This window comes from Sturnira hondurensis, unplaced genomic scaffold (assembly GCF_014824575.4).
Source record: "Sturnira hondurensis isolate 20B ecotype Veracruz unplaced genomic scaffold, ASM1482457v3 Scaffold0021795, whole genome shotgun sequence".
Classification (NCBI taxonomy): domain Eukaryota; kingdom Metazoa; phylum Chordata; class Mammalia; order Chiroptera; family Phyllostomidae; genus Sturnira; species Sturnira hondurensis.
In genome coordinates this window covers 1,002,201-1,023,389 of record NW_028094426.1, presented here as the reverse complement: position 1 = coordinate 1,023,389, position 21,189 = coordinate 1,002,201, and the positions used below count along the sequence as shown (strand labels likewise).

Here is a 21,189-nt window from a genome sequence, read left to right as displayed (position 1 = left end):
GTAGTCCTTTCTTAAGTAGTCCTCAGGGTGGGGTGGAAGCAGGGATGGGGTGGGGATTAGAGAGTGGCAAGGAAAGCCGTCTCTGTAGCCAAACATGAGCAGAAGCGCCCAGCCCTTCTGCCTCAAAATAACATTTCGTAATGGCCAGCCCAACTAAGCCGAAATAGGGAAAGCAATGGCTTTCCCCCTTGTTAGAAAATATTTTTAAAGAAGGCACGAGATCTATTTTTAGTTGAGTTGTACTTCTTTCTTTTAACAGCACAAATCGGACCACGGCCCATCGCAGGGAACCCAAGCTCCCCAGCTTGCCCATCCTTTCTATCCCGTGCACCCCACGCGCCGAGCCCCGCAGAACCGGCTGCCAGCTGGCCGGACTTTCTGCAAGATGGCTCCTCCTCAGCGACCTGCGGGACTCGGCTCTAGGTGTCACCCGCACGTCTCGAGACGGCCGGGGAGCCGCAGCCCCCGGGACACGAAGCGGGACTGGGCCAGATGTGTGGTCTCAGATGTGGTGCTTTTGTGACTCCCCGGACTCCACGCTGTCTTCATCCCTGTCCTCCCTCGCCCGTTTCTTCGGCTTTTTTCCTCTCCCCACGCCTTCGTAAAGCGTCCAGGGAGAACCAGCAGACCCGCTGCGTCTCGCCTCCGGGCCCCCGCAGTCGCCGCCGCCGCCCCCCCTCCCCCGGCGGGCTGCAGAGCCGCCGCGCCCGGCCCGCCGGGGAGGCCCGGGTCCCCGCCCGCAGCCCGGGGAGCCGCGCAGCCCGGGGGCCGAAGGGGTCCTGCGGGCGGAAGTGCGAAGCGCGGCGTGGGAGGAGGCTGCGGGCGGGGGGCAGGGACGCCCTCCCGGCTGACGCGGCCCGGGACGGCCCGCGCGAGCCCGGCGGTCCCTGTTTGGCGCCGAGCGGGGCCAGGAGGGCAGGGGCGCCGCTCCGGGGAGAGACACGGAGCCGCCGCGCCCGGGGGCGGGGGGAGGGGCTGCCTCGGGGGCGCCGCCGGGACCCGGATAGGCCGGCCGAGCGCGGGAGGGAGCGGGCGGCCCTGCCCGGTCTCCGCCCGCGGGCGCCCCACCCGGAACCCGGCGAGCGCGCGGGCGGGGAGGCGAGCGCGCAGAGCTGGCGGGCGGCCCCGCGGCCCCCGGCCCCCCAGCCATGTCGGCCGAGGAGATGGTGCAGATCCGCCTGGAGGACCGCTGCTACCCGGTGAGCAAGAGGAAGCTCATCGAGCAGAGCGACTACTTCCGCGCCCTCTACCGCTCCGGCATGCGCGAGGCCCGGGGCCAGGAGGCCGGCGGCCCCGAGGTGCAGCAGCTGCGCGGCCTCAGCGCGCCGGGCTTGCGCCTGGTGCTGGACTTCATCAATGCCGGCGGGGCCCGCGAGGGCTGGCTGCTGGGCCCGCGGGGAGAGAAGGGCGGGGGGCCGGCCGAGGAGGAGGAGATGGACGAGGTGAGCCTGCTGTCCGAGCTGGTGGAAGCGGCCTCCTTCCTGCAGGTCACGTCCCTGCTGCAGCTGCTGCTGTCCCAGGTGCGGCTCACCAACTGCTTGGAGCTGTACCGCCTGGCGCAGGTGTACGGGCTGCCCGACCTGCAGGAGGCCTGCCTGCGCTTCATGGTCGTCCACTTTCACGAGGTGTTGTGCAAGCCCCAGTTCCACCTCCTGGTGGGGTCTCCTGCTCAAGCCCCAGGGGATGTCAGTCTGAAGCAGAGGCTGAGGGAGGCCCGGATGACTGGAACTCCTGTGCTCGTGGCCCTGGGGGATTTCTTGGGGGGACCCTTGGCCCCCCACCCCTACCAGGGGGAGCCCCCGTCCATGCTCAGGTATGAGGAGATGACTGAACGTTGGTTTCCGCTGGCCAACAACCTTCCCCCCGACCTGGTGAATGTCAGGGGTTACGGGTCTGCCATCCTGGACAACTACCTCTTCATAGTGGGCGGGTACAGGATCACTAGCCAGGAGATCTCCGCGGCGCATTCCTACAACCCCAGCACCAACGAGTGGCTCCAGGTGGCCTCCATGAACCAGAAGAGGTAAGCACCCAGCAGAGCGCTGCTGCTTTCCTATTCGTTCGCTTGATTGTGAATTCATTCCCCTCGTATTTAGTGAGCAGTCCCAGGAGGTTGTGCTGAGGTGGGAATGACATCTGGAGGACTGTGGTTGGCCTTGACTCTGGCAAAGTTCCCAATGAACTAAGAACTTTCAAGGAAGAAGTCGCCCCAGTGAGGTCAACCAGCTGAGTAGTTCACTTGCAGGTATTATCTTTAGGCAAACTGCTTTCTTTGCCTTTATCCCATTGTGGGGGGAAACATTGCGGTCTCTTAGGGTGCTTACAAGTGTTCTTTAGTTTTGCTTTTATTTTTACTTTTTAAAGAACTTTAACGCTCCCATCCTGATAGTGATGGCACATTGGGCAGCGACCTGTCACACTGACATTGGGGGACTTTGTGGTGGTGTTGGTGCCGAAGGCTTCCACCCTGAGGTACCAGTCTAGTATCAGGAGACAATCATGAGGATTGTGTTAACCCTACCTGTACAGGATTGCCTTTCTAATTTTTGCCCTCTCCTCCGCATCTCACTTTCTCCCAGACAGTCATGTTATGATCCACACAAAGCTTGAGCCTGGAAGTGGTTACCTACACTGTTGGAATTTTACCACCCACCTCAACCTTCTCCCTTCCCATCATTCAAAGCCCTCCCAGTATGCACTTGGGTGACTTGAGGGAAGGAGGAGAAAAGGAGATATGCATTGGGGGGCGGGCAGTTAGAGAAAGGAGGCAGGGAAGGAATAGGAAAACAAGAGCAAGGCAGGTAACAGGAAGAGGCGGTAGGCAATAAAGGCAGTAGGGACCAAGATGGCCCCATAGCCATTCAGAAGTGGGGAGAGGAATCAATGTCACCCAAGAAGGGACAAGAGTCGCCTTACTCCTAGCCCACCTGTGTCCCTCTTCAGCCCTACCACGCCTCCTGCCCTGAAGTATGGAGTGAAGAGTCGGGGGGGGACTCACCGCCTGTCAAAGAAAGTCTTAACAGGGATGGGGAAGTCATTACACATATTTACTTCACTTGAAGGGCTCCCAGGCCAGGGAAGGCACTAGCTTTATTTCTACTGTAATAGAAAATTTATTTTGGTAAACATTCCGTTTTTTTCTGATGATTAAAAATAATTTGTAGTTATTCTAGAAAACTGGGAAAATGGAGAAGAATAAAGGAGCAGAAAGGCTGCCCCTCCCCCTTCCTTCCTCCTAGCAGCAATAACCGTCAGCAGGTTAGCATGCTGCCTTTCAGCCCCATTTTAGTGCGTTACTTATACCATTGAGATGATAGCATATTTAAGATTTGATATCAGAAGCATTATTTTTAAACAGATTCTAGGAGCTTTACTGAAGGAACAAGGAAACATTGAGCGGTTGTGAGTGGTGCTCAGATTCGGGGTGGGAGGCCCAGTGGGTGGTCCGTCACCTCTGCTCCCGAGTCTCCTGCTCTGTCAGCTGCAGCTCAGCTTGCTGCCCGGGGCTCCACAACGTTCACACCGTGCCCCTCTTTTCTGTCTTGACAGATACTTGGTGGTCTTTTTCCCCCCTGGGAATATTCTTTCTGTCGGTGTTGAGAAGAAAAGTAATGCCTGAATACATGCTTAGAAAAGTCGCAAATGCCATGAAAAACTATAGAGTGAAAAATTTCTTGTGCATAGGTGTACTTATATATTATATGTGATTGATGTACATGTGGGGTATATATGTAACTTATACATGTCCATTTTAACTCAAATGAGGTTATGCTGATTATTATAGCACTTGGTATTTTCACTTAACATGCCTGTGTCTGACGGTTCTTTTCTGTGTCAACAAACATAAGTCTATCTTACTCTTGTTACTGGCTACATAGTATTCCAGCCCATGGATATACCATCATGTAATTAGCCCTTCCCTTATATGTGAACATTTGGAGTGCTTCCATTGCCATTACAAACAATACTATATTGAACATCTTCTTATATGTGTATATGCCTTACTAGGCATATGTAAGTTAGTTCTACATGGCAAGTTCCTGGAATCCCTGGACAGGTGACTTGTGTGAATATTTCCAAATGAGAGATTATTCTTTTCATGTGATTATCAGCCATTTGTATACTTTTATAAGTAATCTTTGCCAATTTTTAAAAAATCGGCTTGTTTATCTTTTTAATATTTATTTTGTAAGTTACGTGTATGAGTATTAGTCTCTTGTCTTCTAGGTAACATTGCACATATTTTCCCTGCCTTTATTTTATCATAAGGTTAAAAAATGCTTAAAGTGACCAGGGACGTTAGAAAATGGGCATAATGATGAACCAGAGAGCTACTGCCCCACCACAAGAGGGCTCCACCTTTCAGCCACAGCTGGTTATTGCCAAGGGGAAGTGAGAAATGGTGTTGCCAGACATTTATATATTCAGATTTTTAAAATGTTGGCAGCTTACTCCATTTAAAAACGAATAAACCAACAAAAGCAATAAAAGCTTTGCAGACCTAACAAAGTGCAGGCAGCACTGGCCTGTGAGGCTCCAGTTTCGGAATTCAGGTTGTAGTGCATCCGTATATGAAGATATGAAAACATTTTTGTATTCAAATTTGTTATGTGTTCCTTGAGCTTTTTATCTCACATAGGAAAGAATTGTACAAGCTGAGAATGTATAAATACTCATCTATCTAATGATTTGCTATGTGATTTTGTCTTTTTACATTTAGATCTGAATCTGTTTGTGATTTATTTTCATTTAAGTATAGCGAGAGGTTATATAACATGTTTTCTAAATGTCCCAGGAGCCTCAGTCCTTCTTGCTGTGATTTGCAAAACCAGTTATTATATGCTAATTTTCCTGTTTTCAAATCGGCAGATTGGCCTTTCCTGCATCAAAAACACATTTTAAAATTACAGTAGCTTGGTGATCTATGGAATGGGCAAAAATAGGTTTCCAGTTGTGAGTGACATTCTTTAGAGTTAATAAGACTAATGTTGTAATCATAACCAGTATGTCTTTTTCGATACAAAAGACTATAAACTATTTTATTTATTGTCTGGTAGAACAAAGACCTCTTTGTTCTGCTTTGTTTATTTTACCTCCCTTGGCTATTTTTTTGTACATCTCCTTCAGTTAGGTTTTAAAATCAGCTCGTCAAGTTCTATTGGGATTTCGGTGAGGATTATGTAGTGCTGATAGATTAATTTGGAGGACAATTCACAGTTTTATAATACTTTACAGCTTGAAAAATGGTTTGTTTTTCTAGGTCTTTTGGTCCTCCAGGAAGGTTTTTTTTTTTAAATTATTATTATCTTTCCAGTGTCTGTATATTTTTTAGTTAGGATCAGTCTTAGATATTTCCTAGTTATTTACTTTTTCCTACACAGGTACGTTTTCCATTATATTGTCCAACTGGTTGTGGACGCCGTTTTGGCGGCTGCCCCCTTCTTTACCTCCCTCATCCCTTGGTGCAGATCCGCCCTGCCCCCACCAGCAGTCCCTTCCCGAACCCGCAGCTGTGCTCCTCTCGAAGACTTCCAGCTTGAACTGAGATGTTGTGTTAACGTGTGTCTCTCTCCCTTCCACTTGGGTTTATTTATATATGGAAGAGGCTATTTAAAAAAAAAATTCTCACTCGAGAATATGTTGATTGGTGTTAGGGGAGAGAGAGAGAGACACTGACATAAGAGAGAAACATCGATCACCTGCCTCCCATACGCGCCCTTACTGGGGATTGAACCCGGAACCTGGGTATGTGCCCAGGCCGGCAATCAAATCTGCAACCTTTTGGTGTACAGGGCGATGCTGCAATTAACTGAGCCACCCGGCCAGGGCAGGTCCAGTTACTTACTCAGCGCTTACATATTCCTATTGCAGAGATGGTGTCCGAAAACAATAGATGCTTGCAATGCATGGTTTGTTGAATTGTGACATATATTTTAATGTCGTTGTAATAAAAGCCAATGTATAATTTTATATTACTTTAAAATATAGCATTATAGTGAACATGTTAATCTTATGTCGTTATAGTTATTTAGAATCACTGAAAAATAATATGCAACATTTAACTGAAAATTTAGTCTGTGCTAGTTACTGTTCCTACTAGTTCGCATGTATTTTTCCCACTTACTCTTCACAAGGGCTGTCTTAGGCCAGTTCCCATTTTATAGAAGCAGAAACCGAGGCATGGAAAGTTAAATAGGTTGCTCAAGGTGTGAACTAAGTTTAGTAACCAACATGTAATATCTACTGAATATGTATAACTATTTAGATTATTTACAAGTTATGGCTGATAAACCAGCTGTGACCATCTTCATGCAGATGTTTAAATTTTCCTTGTAAAACTTATTTTCTTCCAAGAAACGGAGCACAGATATTTTATGGTGCTGTGCCACTCTCCAAATCTTGTCACGTGTGGACAGCTTCACCACAGCCTTTGTGTCCAGCATTTTTCTCCTCACCACTGGACAACAGAGATGACATGGTTCCTGCCCACAGGAATTTGGAACTGAGTTTACATGATGAGACCAGTAAAAATGAAACCTAGCTGTTTCTGGCTAATGAGCCAACACGCTCTGGGAGCACTGGGGGAGGCTCAGAAGCTTGAGTCAGAATGGCAGATTTCACACGACATGTCACATCCACTTTGAGTCACTGCTCTTGGGCTGTATCTGCACTGTTCTACTTTGACAAAGGAGTCAGGTGCATAGCAGCTTGCTTTCCCTGGGCACTGAACAGTGTCATGATCCCAGAATCTTAATTAGCAAGGGGCTGGCAAGAACCCTGGGATTAGGGGCCTTTGTACACTCTGTGCACCTTGGGGAACAGGGTGCTATGTGACCAGCAGTGGACAAGTAAGAAACGAGCCGTGCGATACCACACACTTGAAAATGGCGAGGAGCACCCGTCACTCTTTGAGAGGCTGCGTCCAAGTCCAGGTGTGCAGCGCTGCCAAGTGGTCTGCACACGGATGTGATCTCCGTGGAACATAACTCTTCACACATAGAAGGTTGTGGGTCCACAAAATTGCTTGTTTCCCCTACTGACTTTAATTAGGGATAACTTGCAGCAACTGGCCCTTGTGGCCAGAGTCAGTTCATTAATTCCTGTATTTCTGACGTGGCCTCAAGTCCCTCCCATTGCCCTGCACTTTTGCTCCGAAATTGAGTTGGGCCTGTCCTCTGTTTCTGCCTGTGAGGACAGGCATGCCCAGGCCAGGAGGGGGACTGAAGCAACAAGTCTCCTGGCAGAAGTGGTGTTAGAGTTGTCAGACTTAGCAGTCCCCTGTCCTCTGAGCCACCGCTTAGTATTTCAGAGCATTTTCTAGAGACATGGAACCATCAAGAGACTGTGTACCCCATGGATAGTGGTACAGTGCAGCCGGGGAGCAATGTGAAAGGAAGAAATCTGTGAGTCGGTTCACTCCCCCGCCCCCAGCGGAATTTTGGCCAACAGTTTAAATTGCTGTGTGCACTGGAGTTTCTCAGGAGTGGTGACTACTTGTTCCTAACTTCTCCCCTCTTCCTGGTCCCCGGGGGAGGCTAATACGTAGGGAAGTGGCAGCAAGTAGGCAGCCAATGGGGAAAGCGGACACAGACGGACCTGGGTGGCCCGCAGACTGTGTGGCTGAGTAAGGACCAGAGCAAGGGTCTGGCCGTTTCTCTCTCATTTTTTTTTCTTTAAGATTTTATTTATCTTTAGAGGGGAAGGGAAGGAGAGAGGGAGAGAGATATCAATGTATGGTTGCCTCTCATGTGTCCCCAGCTGGGAACTGGCCTGCAACCCAGGCATGTGCCCTGACTGGGGATCGAACTGCGGTTGTTTGGTTCGCAGGCCCGTGCTCAATCCACTGAGCCACACCAGCCAGGGCTTTTCACTCTTTCTGTAACAGTAACGAACCTTTCTATGCAGAAATGCACAGCAGTGGTTATGTTTCTTGAGCTCTTGCTCTGGGCAGCACATTGCAGTCGCTACTTTAGTGGTCACTTCCCCTTTCGTGCTCACAGCATTGCTGTGAGGTAGATGTGATTATTGGTCCCATTCCCCGAAGGGGAAACTGAGGCTCCCTGCATTTAATGAACTCCCATTTAGTCACAGGGCCAGCGCCCTGTGCTGCTCAGACCTTGCACCCCGCTACCCCCCTGCCCTAGTATCCAGCTGTTGTTAACCATCGATATTTGGGCACTGCTGTTTGTCGTGGTTTAGGTTACGTAGCTTTTAAGGATTTAAAGAGCTTTTCATTTCTTCTAAGGGAAGTAGAAATTGAATTGCCTAATTTTGTTCACTTTCATTTCTGTTTACTCTAAGTCAAGTAGGTAGTTANTGTAACAGTAACGAACCTTTCTATGCAGAAATGCACAGCAGTGGTTATGTTTCTTGAGCTCTTGCTCTGGGCAGCACATTGCAGTCGCTACTTTAGTGGTCACTTCCCCTTTCGTGCTCACAGCATTGCTGTGAGGTAGATGTGATTATTGGTCCCATTCCCCGAAGGGGAAACTGAGGCTCCCTGCATTTAATGAACTCCCATTTAGTCACAGGGCCAGTGCCCTGTGCTGCTCAGACCTTGCACCCCGCTACCCCCCTGCCCTAGTATCCAGCTGTTGTTAACCATCGATATTTGGGCACTGCTGTTTGTCATGGTTTAGGTTACATAGCTTTTAAGGATTTAAAGAGCTTTTCATTTCTTCTAAGGGAAGTAGAAATTGAATTGCCTAATTTTGTTCACTTTCATTTCTGTTTAATGTAAGTCAAGTAGGTAGTTACAACAGAGTGTCTGGTTTTAAAAATTCTTTTTGCCTCCCAAATGTATTATATCAGGGATCAATATTAGGAAAAACACTGCAGAGACTGTAATTTTAAAAACAATTGATAGCTTGAATTCATACTTTTACCATTTCAGAAATGAAGAGTGGAAGAATGATTTTTTAAAAAGTTGGAAATGGGGTGGAGAGCAGCAAGGATTTGTGGAAGAGAGCAGTTTGCACAGAATCTCGGAGTACACTGTGGCCAGTAACAAATGCAGCTGCAGTGGACAAATGAGAACCTGACCCTCCTGCAGCCAAGGTGCTTAGGCTCGTGATGTGCGAAGAGCCTTCTTTCTAAGTGGCCTGTTTCTGCATGTGCTGGCCTTTTTAACTTTACTACCTATGAGACTGCTCTCTCTTCTTAGCCCCAACTCCCAGGTGGGCAAACGGAGGCTCAGAAAACCTGACACTCAGTGGCTTGTCCAAGGCCCCATGGCTGTTGAGCAATGGAGTGGAGACTTCCCTGTACAAACCTGGGCTCACAGTCCTTAGCAGTGTGCCTCTTCATTAAGTGGTCTGTTTTTGGGTGGCCATTTCACCTTCAAACAAATTCAGTGTTGAAAAAATGTTTCCCTTCTCTTCAAGTGAATTCGAGCATGCTGGGGTCTGGAGTGGTGGCATTTACTTCTAACAGCCTATTCAGCCTCAAAAAGAAGCCCCTTACCTCTTCGCTCAGGACAAATGATGATGCTGGATGAATACTAAAAGCTGTTCTGATCCAAGAAAATGTACTACCTGGGTACCTACGGGAAGCAAAAACAAACTGCGGGCTGGTAAAACTTAGTGCTTATTTACCAGCTTTATTTCCTTTGGTTCCCCAAATTTGCGCACATAGAGAGGGCATCATGGTCAGGTTTTAAGGACCATTGGCAGCTGGGAAGGTAAGCAGCCTGAACCAGGGACCCCCCAGTAATTGCCACCTCTGTGAGGTCTTCTGGCGTGAACATTCGAGTGGCTGGCTGGGTTTGAGGGACAATATGGGCTTCTTGCTGAAGAGTACTCTATTCACTCTCTGATTTGAAAAACAAAACTAAACTAAACTAAAGCCTACTGAACTATAAACAGTACAAACGCCTTTAAACATCTGAATCATAATGCATTAGTGTTTACCGAACACCTTTTAGGAGACCAAGTGTGGACTGCCGGCGCACGGCTGCTTCTTAGTCCACCCTCTTATATACCTTTTTCACCTGTAGCCGCTCTCCCCTTTCTCTCTCCGAATGTTGTTGCTTTTGAAGAAATCATTGTGTTGGCATGAGACGTGACTCTGAATTCACCTGGTCTGGCCCCTTTTATTTCAGGTACTTGGAAATGGAGAAACTGGAGTGTTAATATCTTATCTCTGTGTGGTACAGTCTGATAAACTGTGTGCTGTGTCCTGACCGACTGAACGACCGACCGCCCTGTGCCGGGTGTTACCCCTGCTAGAGAAGAGGATGCGAAGTGGTCCAGCAGGTCCAGTGGCTGGGTACCAGCAGAGCTGGGACTCCCACCCAGTGCCCTGATTTGTGTCCCGGTCTTTCTGTTGCTTCATACTGATGCTGGTAACCGAAACCCTTGGACATACCACTGTAGACTGGCCCAGCACTTCCAAATGTTTGAGCCTCCTGGCCTCTGAGGAGTTCATTAATCCCCGAGTGCTACAATGAAACTAATGTTGTTTTACCAATTCAAAGGTCACGAGACTTTTATCCAGTGTCTGAAGTCTGTGAGCAGCGTTTAGTTCTGTTACTAAGTATGGGGCTTGAAACCAGTGTATTCCTCCTTTTTCTTAAATTATTTAATATTACAATAGGTGAGCACTTGTTGGTGCAAGTATTTGTTGAGTTAACCTGTCAGTACCCCAAGAATGCTTGATCAAAATATGTTTAACGGGTTCAGTGCTTATCTCTCCACCTCACCGGTTACAGAGCACCACAGAAGATGCCCTGCTATGGAGGAAGGAGAAGCAGTGATCTCTTTGGGTGTGCACTTGGTAATGGAGTCTCTGAATTATCTTTAATTAAGTAATTAAAATATTTTATTTATTTTTAAAGAAGGGGGAGAGAGAGAGAAAGAGAGGGAGAGGAATACTGATGGGAAATAGAAACATTGATCAGTTACCTGTCGTGCACATACGCAATTCTGGGGACTGAACTCACAATCCAGGCATGTGCCCTGATTGGGAATCAGATTGGCGAACTTCTGCTTTACGAGGCGCCACACCAGGCAGGGCTGAACCACCTTCTAGCGCCACACTTTGCACGTGCCTATTCTGTGTAAGCAGTGCTGGTGTGTACCTAGGACGGAGCTTCTCCACACGGTAGGAGGAATGAGATAAACATTCTGAGTAGAGAGAGACAGGGAGTGGCGTGGGAGCTTTTCTCCCTCACCACCTGGTCCTGCTCCCGAAAGGAAGGTATTGAGTTCAGTGCATGCAGAGTGTCCTTGGTTCCGTGGTGAGGCTGAGAAAGATCAGCCCTTGTTCAAGTGAATTGCTTACCTTCAACTGCTAAAGTTTGGAGACTGCGACATTCTTGTGGACTTTGGGGGACAGGGGACAAGAGGCAAATTTGAGGTGCCATTTGGCCATTCCTTGGTCTGCAGGCAGAATGGCCGTCCACGTAGAGAGTCCATTTTCTTCAGCGGCCCAGCGGATTTCACGCTCTGCTTTAGCAGTTCATGCCATTGTCCAATTTCTTAATGATCAGAAGAACTGACTTTGTGGGCCCTTGTCTTCTGTCTTTCAGATCTAACTTCAAACTTGTGGCTGTTAATTCAAAACTCTATGCCATTGGTGGGCAGGCTGTCTCCAATGTCGAGTGTTACAATCCCGAGCAGGATGCGTGGAATTTTGTGGCACCCTTACCAAACCCTCTGGCTGAGTTCTCTGCCTGTGAGTGTAAGGGGAAAATTTACGTCATCGGAGGGTACACGACCAGAGGTAAGTGATGAGGGCCCAGGAAATGGTCTTCTGATACGTCAGCTTCGGCAGCCTGGGCAAGGGCGGGGGTGCCAGAGAAGACACTTCAGTGTGCGTGAGTGTGCTTCTGTGCATCACGCACTGTATATTTACACACCTGCAAGGAAGCAAGTCCCGTTCGACAAGGGTGGTTTGCATAGGAGTGGCCTCTGATGCCTTTGTGTGAGCATGGAAATGGGATGGGGGACAGGGCGCTGTGAAGAAAAGAGTGGATTTTCTTTTGCTCTGGAGAGCCAGCCTTACAGTCTTGTGACATGGCTGGGTGACTCCTGTCCTTTTCCCAAACACACCCCGAATCTTCCCCATCCTGCACTGTGGGCTCAAATGCCAAACAGCCTTGCAGGTTTTCATTTTCATTTTCTCCCCGCTGGACCACAGACGTGTGAGCTGTAGATTCTGGAAGCTCAGCTCCAGGCCCGTGTTCACGCACCACAGGAGGAGCGAGAAGGGGGTGTTGGAAGGTTCTTTTCTGACCAGTGGTGGGAGGTAGCTGTGCTGTTAGTTAAAGTGTACATGGGCGTTTTCCACATTGGCGGGCATTTTGTGGTTCATAACGTGCAGATAAAATGTTTCTCCAGCAGGTTTTATTCCGCTGTTCTGGGTAGGAAGGTCACATCGAAAGGTTCTGAGGGGAGAGATGGACTTACCTTTTTGAGGGTGACCATGCAACTCACTCCCGCTGGTGGTGGTGTGCTTCCACATTGAAGGAGAGGCAGCGACGGGGAGGTGGGCATGGGCAGCAGCCAGCTTTTCTTCACCCAAGTCTTCGTCTCTTGTGAGCTCTTCCCATGCCCCTCCCAGGTGACCCTGCACTGAAGATGGTGACCAGCTTTCCCTTCACAAATAAATGAAAAAAAAAAAGAGAGAGAGAGAGAGACCTGGCACTCAGTTTGTTCATCTTCAACATTGGTGTTCAGGTTATGCAGGCCAACTTTATATGCTTAGCTAAACCATGGCCTCTAGAGAGTCCGTGTGTGCACGTGTACCCGAGCGTCTGTGTGTCTTTTCTCCCAGGAACATAAATGCAGTTACTCGTGAACATTGCTAAGAATTGTGATTCCCCGCTGGGCTCCGTAGCTCTGAAGGAGCTCCCTGGGTTGCCTGTGCCCACGTCTCCCGGGCCCTCTCCTGAGCAGGCGCTGAGTCCTGGCCGCAGCACGGCACCCCGGAGTGCTCTGCCGGCGGACTCGCTGGTTTTTCCATGACCCTGGCTGAGTGAGTGTTCTTTAGATTTGACCTGGAAAACCCTAGCTTGTGTGTTTTCTAGTTTCCAAAGCCACTACTAACGTACCTTTTTGACTTGGGCCACCCACTGAGAATCCTGTCCCAGTTTCCCCAAACCAAATACCCTGATGGGATGGTGAGGTGATGTGGATGGATGGGTGTTTGTGGAAGTGTTGGAAATGAGTTTTCTAAGACGAGAGGGTGGGACAGTTACTTGTACTCTGAAGCCCCCTTCTCCTCTGCTTAGGCTCTCCCTGGTACTCCCTATGAGTCCTCTGTACATAAAACAAATTATAATTGTCATGCGAAATAATTCAGGGCTTAACACTGAGTTCTTAGCTACTGACTTCTTAAGTGAGACTTTTAAAATTTAGTAAGTTGCGTTTCAAGCTTTTTATGATAGCTATTTGGTTATTATAAATCTTTGGCAGACTCTAAAGAGTTTTGTAAAAATTGAACAGAAAGTAATAGTAACCACTAATGGGAAGAAGGGTAATTTGTTAAACTTCAGAATCCACTGCACATGTAAAGGCAAAAAGATCATTCCTCCAACTCAAACCACCTCACCATGGTCTGAGCCCTCATTGAGCGAGGAGAGAAAACATTTGCAGAGGGCCTGGAAAGACCTCTAGACCTAGGACTGAGAAACACTGAAGCTTCACTGGAATAAGCCCTTTATTCAGTGGTGGGGAGCCAGGTTCCTAAGGAGCACTTTCTGATAGGTTAGCAACTGAACTCCTTTGGGCTGTCTCCTAGAATGAGCAATATCACAATAGCTGCCATTAAAAAAATATAGGGAGATAGTAGTGTGGGTGAAAAACAGGAGGATAGTCCCTGAGGCCACAGCAATTCTAAAATTTTTGCAGGGGCCTGTGCACACACAGGGTCGGTGCCCTTGTGTTCCCTCAGTGACCCCTAGGGGGCGCCTGTCTCGGTAGGACACACACGGGTGGAGTTCTGTAATCCTTGCTGTCTGTGTGGGGGTCTTGCTGTCTATGGAGGAAGTGCTTGTTGCTCCCAGCTGCTGCCGCAGTCAGGATGCTGATCACTTCAGTGGTGTGTGAAAGCTGAGCTCTCTCTTATCCTGATAGATTTTGTTGTTTCTTAAAAACATACATACACACACACAAACACACACACACACGCAACAACAAACAGAAAGTTTATTCTTTCTGATAACTCGGCATTTTCCCCGTGAAGCTAAAATACTTTATTTATTCTTTCCTGGAGCAGAAGAGAAAAAGTGGAAAAGATATTTTAAATTTCAGAAGCATTTTTCAAAAGGACAGTAGGTGATATTTTCCCTTAAAACAGCTAATCTTTCAAAGTAATGTCAAAGCAAGCAGTCTTTCATCTCCTGTCTGATTTTATCCACACAGTAACTGTCCCCTTTGAAATGGGCCAGAGAGAGGGGAGGGCCTTTGTTAGTACGTCTCTGTTGTTACGGTTAGGAAATAAAATTGCCAAGTGATTCTGTGACTCGAAGGCCAGAGGTGAGACTTGCATTTCTCCTGACTTGCAACTTTGTGTCCTTTTCTTCTGACAGCCCTGAAAACCCCGCTTGGCTCACTTGTCTTGTTTAGTAGAGTCTGTTGTCAAGAGTAGATGTTCTCGGGGCTCAGTCTGTCGTCTGCACTAAGTTGACAGTGCAACTGGGGGGGCCAATCAGTCTGGGGGTGTCGATGAGGTTTCTGAGGCTCTGCTTCTCACATTGATTGGCTCATTGGTTCTGAAAGGTGTAAGGGTGTCAGGTGGGGTGGGGTGATGCCCAGGTCACAACTGCCCATCTCCTTGGCCTTACTGATTCTGAGAGCTTTCCAGGGCAGGGATGTGGGTGAATGTGAAGTGAGGGGGCCCCATTCCAGACGGATCCCCTCCCAGCCATCTCTAAACACCGCTTTCCCAAGCTCTGCTTTTCTGAAAGGGTTTCGCCTCTGGGTAGCAGTTATTCCAGTGGAGGCAGACGGTTACTCGGTTACTCGCAGCGCAGGCAGTGCCTGGCGTTGCTCGGGACTGGGTCATCGTTCGGCTGCTCCTCTCGTTTCAGACCGGAACATGAACATTTTGCAGTACTGCCCCTCTTCCGACATGTGGACGCTCTTTGAGACGTGTGACGTGCACATTCGCAAGCAGCAGATGGTGTCTGTGGAGGAGACCATCTACATCGTGGGCGGGTGTCTCCATGAACTGGGGCCCAACCGGAGGGGCAGCCAGAGCGAGGACATGCTGGCCGTGCAGTCCTACAACACCGTCACGCGGCAGTGGCTCTACCTCAAGGAGAACACGTCTAAATCGGGTCTCAACCTGACCTGCGCGCTCCACAACGATGGCATCTACATCATGAGCAGAGACGTCACCCTGTCCACCAGCCTGGAGCATCGCGTTTTCCTCAAGTACAACATCTTTTCCGACAGCTGGGAAGCATTTAGGCGTTTCCCAGCCTTTGGACATAACTTGCTGGTTTCCTCTCTTTATCTGCCCAATAAACCAGAAACATGACTGAACTGATCTAGTATTTAAAAGACACTTGGTTCAAGACAAAAAAAAAAAGAAAATCATCCACAAAAAAGTGTCCTGTTTCAAGGGAGACTGTGGGTTAAAATAGGTCACATGTACAATAGCTGTAAACAAGCTGACTTGAACTAATTACTTGAAAACTTGTGGAGAGAAGAGACCAACTTCATTATTTTTTAAACTATTGGCTTTTAAATTATGGGAACAAACCCATGATCATGTTTTCACCCAGATATAATACCCTTAGGCCGGTGGTGAAAACTGATCGTCACAAACACCCTTTATTGTGTCTGCTTAGTAAAGGTCCAACGCCAGTAACCGGCACCGGTGGTAAAGGTGTTTTTAAGATGTGCTTTATTTGGGTCACTTGAAATATGAATACCTTAAGTGAAAGTTTTACTTTGTTGTTAATTTACTTGACCAGCACTTGTGTTAACCCTGTGTTCTCCCCACCTCTCCCTCAGTTATACCTGCATTTACTTCCAGTGTGTTGAAAACAGGGTTCCATGTTCGTGTATTTTATTTGCACGCTCCCTTCCAGGAGACGTGCCGTGACGCAGCCGCGCAGTGAGGCCTTGCAAGGCAGGGCCCAGTCCTCCCAACGCTTGATAAAGACATTCTCAGCTACTTCTCCGGTCTTTTTTGCAGTTAAGAATGCTGAGTAAATAGGCAGATATAGCCACTCGTTTCATTTATGTGGCAGATTGCAGATGTATGTGGTCAGATAAGCTACATTGCTAGGCATTCTGCATTGTTTAAAAGAAGATACCATGTTTAAAAGGATGGATATAGATATATATATATATGTATATATATAATTTGTATATGTGTCTATATAGTTGATATAGACATATATGTATATATATCATATATATAATATATATGTGTGTGTATATAACTTGAGTCTTAAATCTAAATCCAGATGAGAAGGGAAAGAAATACCAAATAACAAAAACAATTGCCTTTGAGAGTTACTTTTACTGAATGTAATTGACTTATTAGTTCTTTTAAGATTTAAAAAAAATAACCTTATATTTAGATCATGCATCTTTCGAGTTTAATTTTAGCCCCATGTAATTCATGCTTTGCTTTTGTGGGGTCAGGCAAGGGCAGCGGTGGAACGTTGGTGCTGGAGAGAGAGGAAGAAGCTCCCACGGAAGTGGAATGGCCCCGGGGGGTGTTCGTCAAGTCAGACAAGGGGAGCCGCCTGCCTCGGCGGGTAGATCAAATGCATCCTCGTTCAAGCACTTGTTTGTTTTCCGTGAGTCGGGTCACAGTGTATAAAAGCTTCTGCCAGTCACAGATCAGCATGTCTTTAAGAACATAACACACATACTTACAGAAATTGTATTTTGATTGACAAACACTGTCTGAAATTCTCTAATCTGTTGTGATGGAATCAGTTAAACTGTGTCCTGGATTCTGTCGTTCTGTTCCAACCTTCTGGTTACAATGTGCCTCACTTTTGGAAAATTCCACAGACGGACAGACAGACAGACTGTTGCAACACACTCACACATTCACCAGACACACTCCGAGTGCCTCCAGTTGGCATTCGCCGTGCACCCGTAGTAGAGAGAAGTTAACAGGGTTTTTCCGTTTATCAAAGGAGTCACTACAGGGTCTCTTTACAATCATGGTCTCTTCATGTATTTAGAATAGAGGTCTGGCTGTAAAAATTTTATTCGCACACCTTTTCAGGAATCCTACTAGGTGAAAAATGAGGTAATCCTTTATTTTGTGGATGTGGAGACAGGTCTTTGTATCTCGTCACCAACTAATCTTATCAGTACTCAGAACACTATTTAAGGGTTTCTAAGCCATATCCATTTATTCTCAAATAGCCTTTAAAACAACAACAACAACTCTGAGCTGAAATCTTCCTGAGAATGGTACTTTAATGATGGGTTTATGTTCATTTATATTCACTATAGAATTGAGTTTCTAGTCATCTGTATTCCATTACACATATTGAAAAATCTAATTTATTTTAGGTAGCTGTAACTGCTGTTGCCACAGAGCTTCACGTTTTAAAGTCTTAACCTTACCTATTCAGAAGACTCTAGCCAGTGGAAGTAGTTCTGTAAAAGCAATCGGAGATTAGCTTGTAAATAGCCACGTTCTATTAAATGCAGTATTAGTCCTGCCAATCGGTTCTCTTCCTCATCACATTCTTTGGGCCTGCTTCCCTAATGCCAACAATTAGATCCTTGGACCAAGTGAAGGCCTATTCTGATATGGATATGAAAAGCTCTTTTTATAAATCAGGTTTGGTGTGCGCGTGTGTGTGCGTGCATGTGTGTGTGCATGTGTCTGCTGGCGTTGTCGTGTAGCATTCCCTGATACAGGCTTCAGTAAGGCTTTGTCGCTCCGGGCGAGGTGCAGTGTGCACTAGGAGCAGGTCGGTGGAGTCAGGACGTTGTTCTTCCTGCTGCGCTCATCAGCTGTGTTGGCATTTCAAGGGCCGTTTTCCTTTGGCTCTGTCCCTCTGTCGGTGCCTGTGTTACAGTGAAGACTCTACCCAGGTGAAAAGCAAAGTTGCTTTGAAAAGCCTCCCTAATCCCCCAAGATTTTGCTCCTTAATACTATCCCTCTGTTTTCTCCCTTTCTCTGAACGTGTTGTCTGTCTTTTCTGAGATGCCTCTGTAAGGTGCTGACCTTGCACTGTGGGGAGGGAGTTCCGGGAGGAACCCCCATGGTGCCCACCCTGCCAGAAGTCCCCTATTTTCCTAGAATGGTCTGAACAGCAGGCAGTGAGTGAGTCTTGAGCTTGGGTTGGTGGGGGGACGGGATGTGGTTACTGGTTCTTTCTCTCATTCTTTCTGATTTTCAACACCTTTGGTGTCAGAGGCCTCTCCCTTTAGTGTTCTTCGAAAGGCTTTTCTAATGAATCTGTAAGATTTGATTATTTCAGCAGTGTCAGGTAGGTCATAGCAATGAAGTACTGCAAAGGTTGTGGGTAGCAGTACAAAACAAGTAGGTTAAGCCTGAACACCAAAGAGTTGGACTCTGCCATTTCTTTGAACCAAAATCTCAAGTAATTCCCAATGCCTTAAGCATCAAAGTTGTACAGAGATGGAGTACGTGGAGTACATTCACTCTTTCTCTACCGAAGGAGCAAGCAGGTAAATGCTCCTTCTCTTTCAACAAACAATTACTGAACATCGTGGATGCTGTGTTTTCAGATGTCCAGGTCCAAGTCATGACTCTACCTGATTGGTAGTGCAGGGTGATGGAATTGGAAGGCCCGGGCCTTCCTGATCAACCAGCATTTAATGAGCAGTGGCATAATGCAGAGCATGCAAGGGGCAGTGTAGCAGCAGAAAGGCAATGTGGGTGAGTGTTGGGCCTGCCTTCTAGCCGGAGGTGGGGCATACGTGACATCTGTGTCGTCGTTCTCTCAAGGTGGCATTATGAGTGAGTGGCACACCTTTCCTCTGTGCCAGGAATTGCTCTCAGAATCCATCACCAGCCTGTCAGAGAGGTGATGTGTTTGTCATCCCTGCCATAGACAGACAAGTGAGTGAATTAGGCGAGTAGGTACTTCCCACAATGGCTTTAGAAGTAGTGAGGGGATTTAGCTCAGTTCCCTGGTTCCCAGAAATATTTCCAGCTTGTCTGTCATATGCAACAAGGCAAGGCTAAGAACTAGGGACACATGTAAATAAGCCACTGTCCCTGACCTTGAAGAGCGTACCCCCTTGTGAAAACGTTCGCCATGATTATAACTAGAGTGTCCTTCGAAGACACCCACTTTGGTGCGACACGGAGGCTCTCTCTGGCTTGGCAGCCTCTTCAGGCCTGGTCCAGTCTGTCCATTTACGATTTGCTGGCACGTACCAGCTTTTCTCTAAACTTGAACATCATGCTTTTGCTTTTATGGTGTGCTTTTTTCCCCACTAATTTTTCATAGTCTTCTCTGTACTTCTTTTTCTTGGTGAGGGCGGGATTATGTGATCTTCTTTACTTAAAAATACTTACTAGGCACCACAGCCTATGTTGCTGAAGGCCCAGCAGCTTGAGCCCATGAAAAGAAGGAGCAAAACCAGGGAAGTTAGTGTTGACAGAGAGGCAAGCTGTTTGTATGTGCATTTATACCTATGCCTTTAAAACACTTCCATAAAAAAAGTAAGACACTAGTTTGGACCAAAAGTCCACTGATTTTGCCGTTGTGTGAACTATCAAAGGGTGTTTTCCCATCCGTATGTTTCCCTCACGTGTGTGTGTTCTTCATTTTCTTGTGTTAACTTTGGAGCACGATATAAAGTACACGCCAGTGGGCACACGCCGACTTCTGCACTTGACGTAACCATTGTTATTCATTCCTACGGGAGACAGATTAACTGTAAAAGATTCAATTTTGGGGAGCAAAAGTGTGCCGAAATTACTTTGGTGAGTTGGCTGGTGCTTTCTCCCATGGATGTCCTAGTTTGTTACTAGTTAAAAAAGGAAAATGTAAAGTGTAATTATTGTCATCTTTCTTCTAAAACATCTTATAGGGGCTCTTTAGATGTCTCTACAATGTTTTCATATCTAGTGGTCATTTTGGGAAAAATGATAATTTGTAGAATAAATAGTTATGTTTTGTTATGACTGCTACCTTGTTAAAAAGATTGTATTGAGTCTTCCGTTTCAAGTGTGGCTTAAAATGTAAACATTGTCATACGGTTCATTTAAATACAATGATGCCTATGAAGCACTTGCTCAACCAGCACCTATTCTGTGTTTAGAACTCTAGAAGAAAATGTCTTCAAATAAAGTAGTTCTAAATCCGTTTTTGTCGCCTGTCGAGTGTGTGCACCAGCTGTATGCTCAAGGCCTGGCCGGGAGGGAGGAAGTAGGTACAGCAAGAGGCGGGCCCTGCAGGGGGGTGGGGGTGGGGGGGCTCGAGATCCCGGGGGGGCCAGGCCCAACCTGTGAGCGGGGTGCCGAGGTGGTAACGCGTTGGCAGGAGAGCCAGGTGCGGCAGCAGGGACTGTGAGAGCTCTTAGACTTCGCCAAAGAGGGATCTGGGAGGAGGACTCCCTGAGTCCCACAGCGTAGCAATTGTGACCCACCACGGCCCTTCCTCCTCGTTTTCTATCTCGTCCCCCTGGTTCTTTCCAGGAAGATGGAAACACACAGCTCCTTGCTGTAGTATTGCACCAGTTAGGACGGGCTGGCTGGGAGGGGGCTGAGGGCACTGCCACAAAATGGGCTTCAGTTACTAGATTCCTTTCCTTTTCATCCTTTGATTGTCCCCCATATGGGAACATGCATGCACTCACATGCCCTTATACAGACATTTTTAAGAATGATTCAACTTAAAATAATTCTACCACCTCATTAAAAAAACCCCTCACAACTTACCCACCATTTCCCCAAAGAAAGTAAGTGAAAATCAGATTCAGCCCTTGCATCCAAAGGAGACCTCATAGCTCACGGAGCCCCAGGCCGAGCACAGTCAGGGGCGGTCCACCCCTCCAAAGTCCCTGGGTGGCCACTCCGTTCTGACAATCTAGAAGTCAATGAGCAATTGAACTATTTCCTACCCATCCAGGACATGACAATACAACACATCCAGTACTAATTGAACACTTATTCTGTGCCACGAGACCCAAGCATCTTTTATAGAACTTAATCCTCACAACAATACCATGTGGTAAATATGAATATTATCCCGCATGACACTGGAAGAAACAGGCACTGCAG

The 21,189-nt window shown here is 47.4% G+C and overlaps 1 protein-coding gene across 1 annotated transcript; it reads left to right on the top strand.

Annotated features, from left to right (window-relative positions):
• Nucleotides 1-782: 782 nt before the first annotated feature.
• On the top strand, nt 783-20,271 carry KLHL42 (kelch like family member 42). The gene is made up of 3 exons (XM_037033782.1): nt 783-2,023; nt 11,528-11,721; nt 15,032-20,271. Exons 1-3 carry the CDS (start codon nt 1,149-1,151, stop codon nt 15,481-15,483), a joined length of 1,521 nt encoding a protein of 506 aa, XP_036889677.1. The 5' UTR covers nt 783-1,148; the 3' UTR covers nt 15,484-20,271.
• The last annotated feature ends 918 nt before the right edge of the window (nt 20,272-21,189 follow it).

What these genes read in the sequence shown, in the direction of transcription:
- KLHL42 (XM_037033782.1), top strand. Translation starts at nt 1,149, where the DNA reads ATGTCGGCCGAGGAGATGGTGCAGATCCGCCTGGAGGACCGCTGCTAC. An exon ending in GCCTCCATGAACCAGAAGAG is followed by an intron (nt 2,024 to 11,527) that starts GTAAGCACCCAG and finishes TCTGTCTTTCAG; the next exon opens with ATCTAACTTCAAACTTGTGG. An exon ending in CGGAGGGTACACGACCAGAG is followed by an intron (nt 11,722 to 15,031) that starts GTAAGTGATGAG and finishes CTCTCGTTTCAG; the next exon opens with ACCGGAACATGAACATTTTG.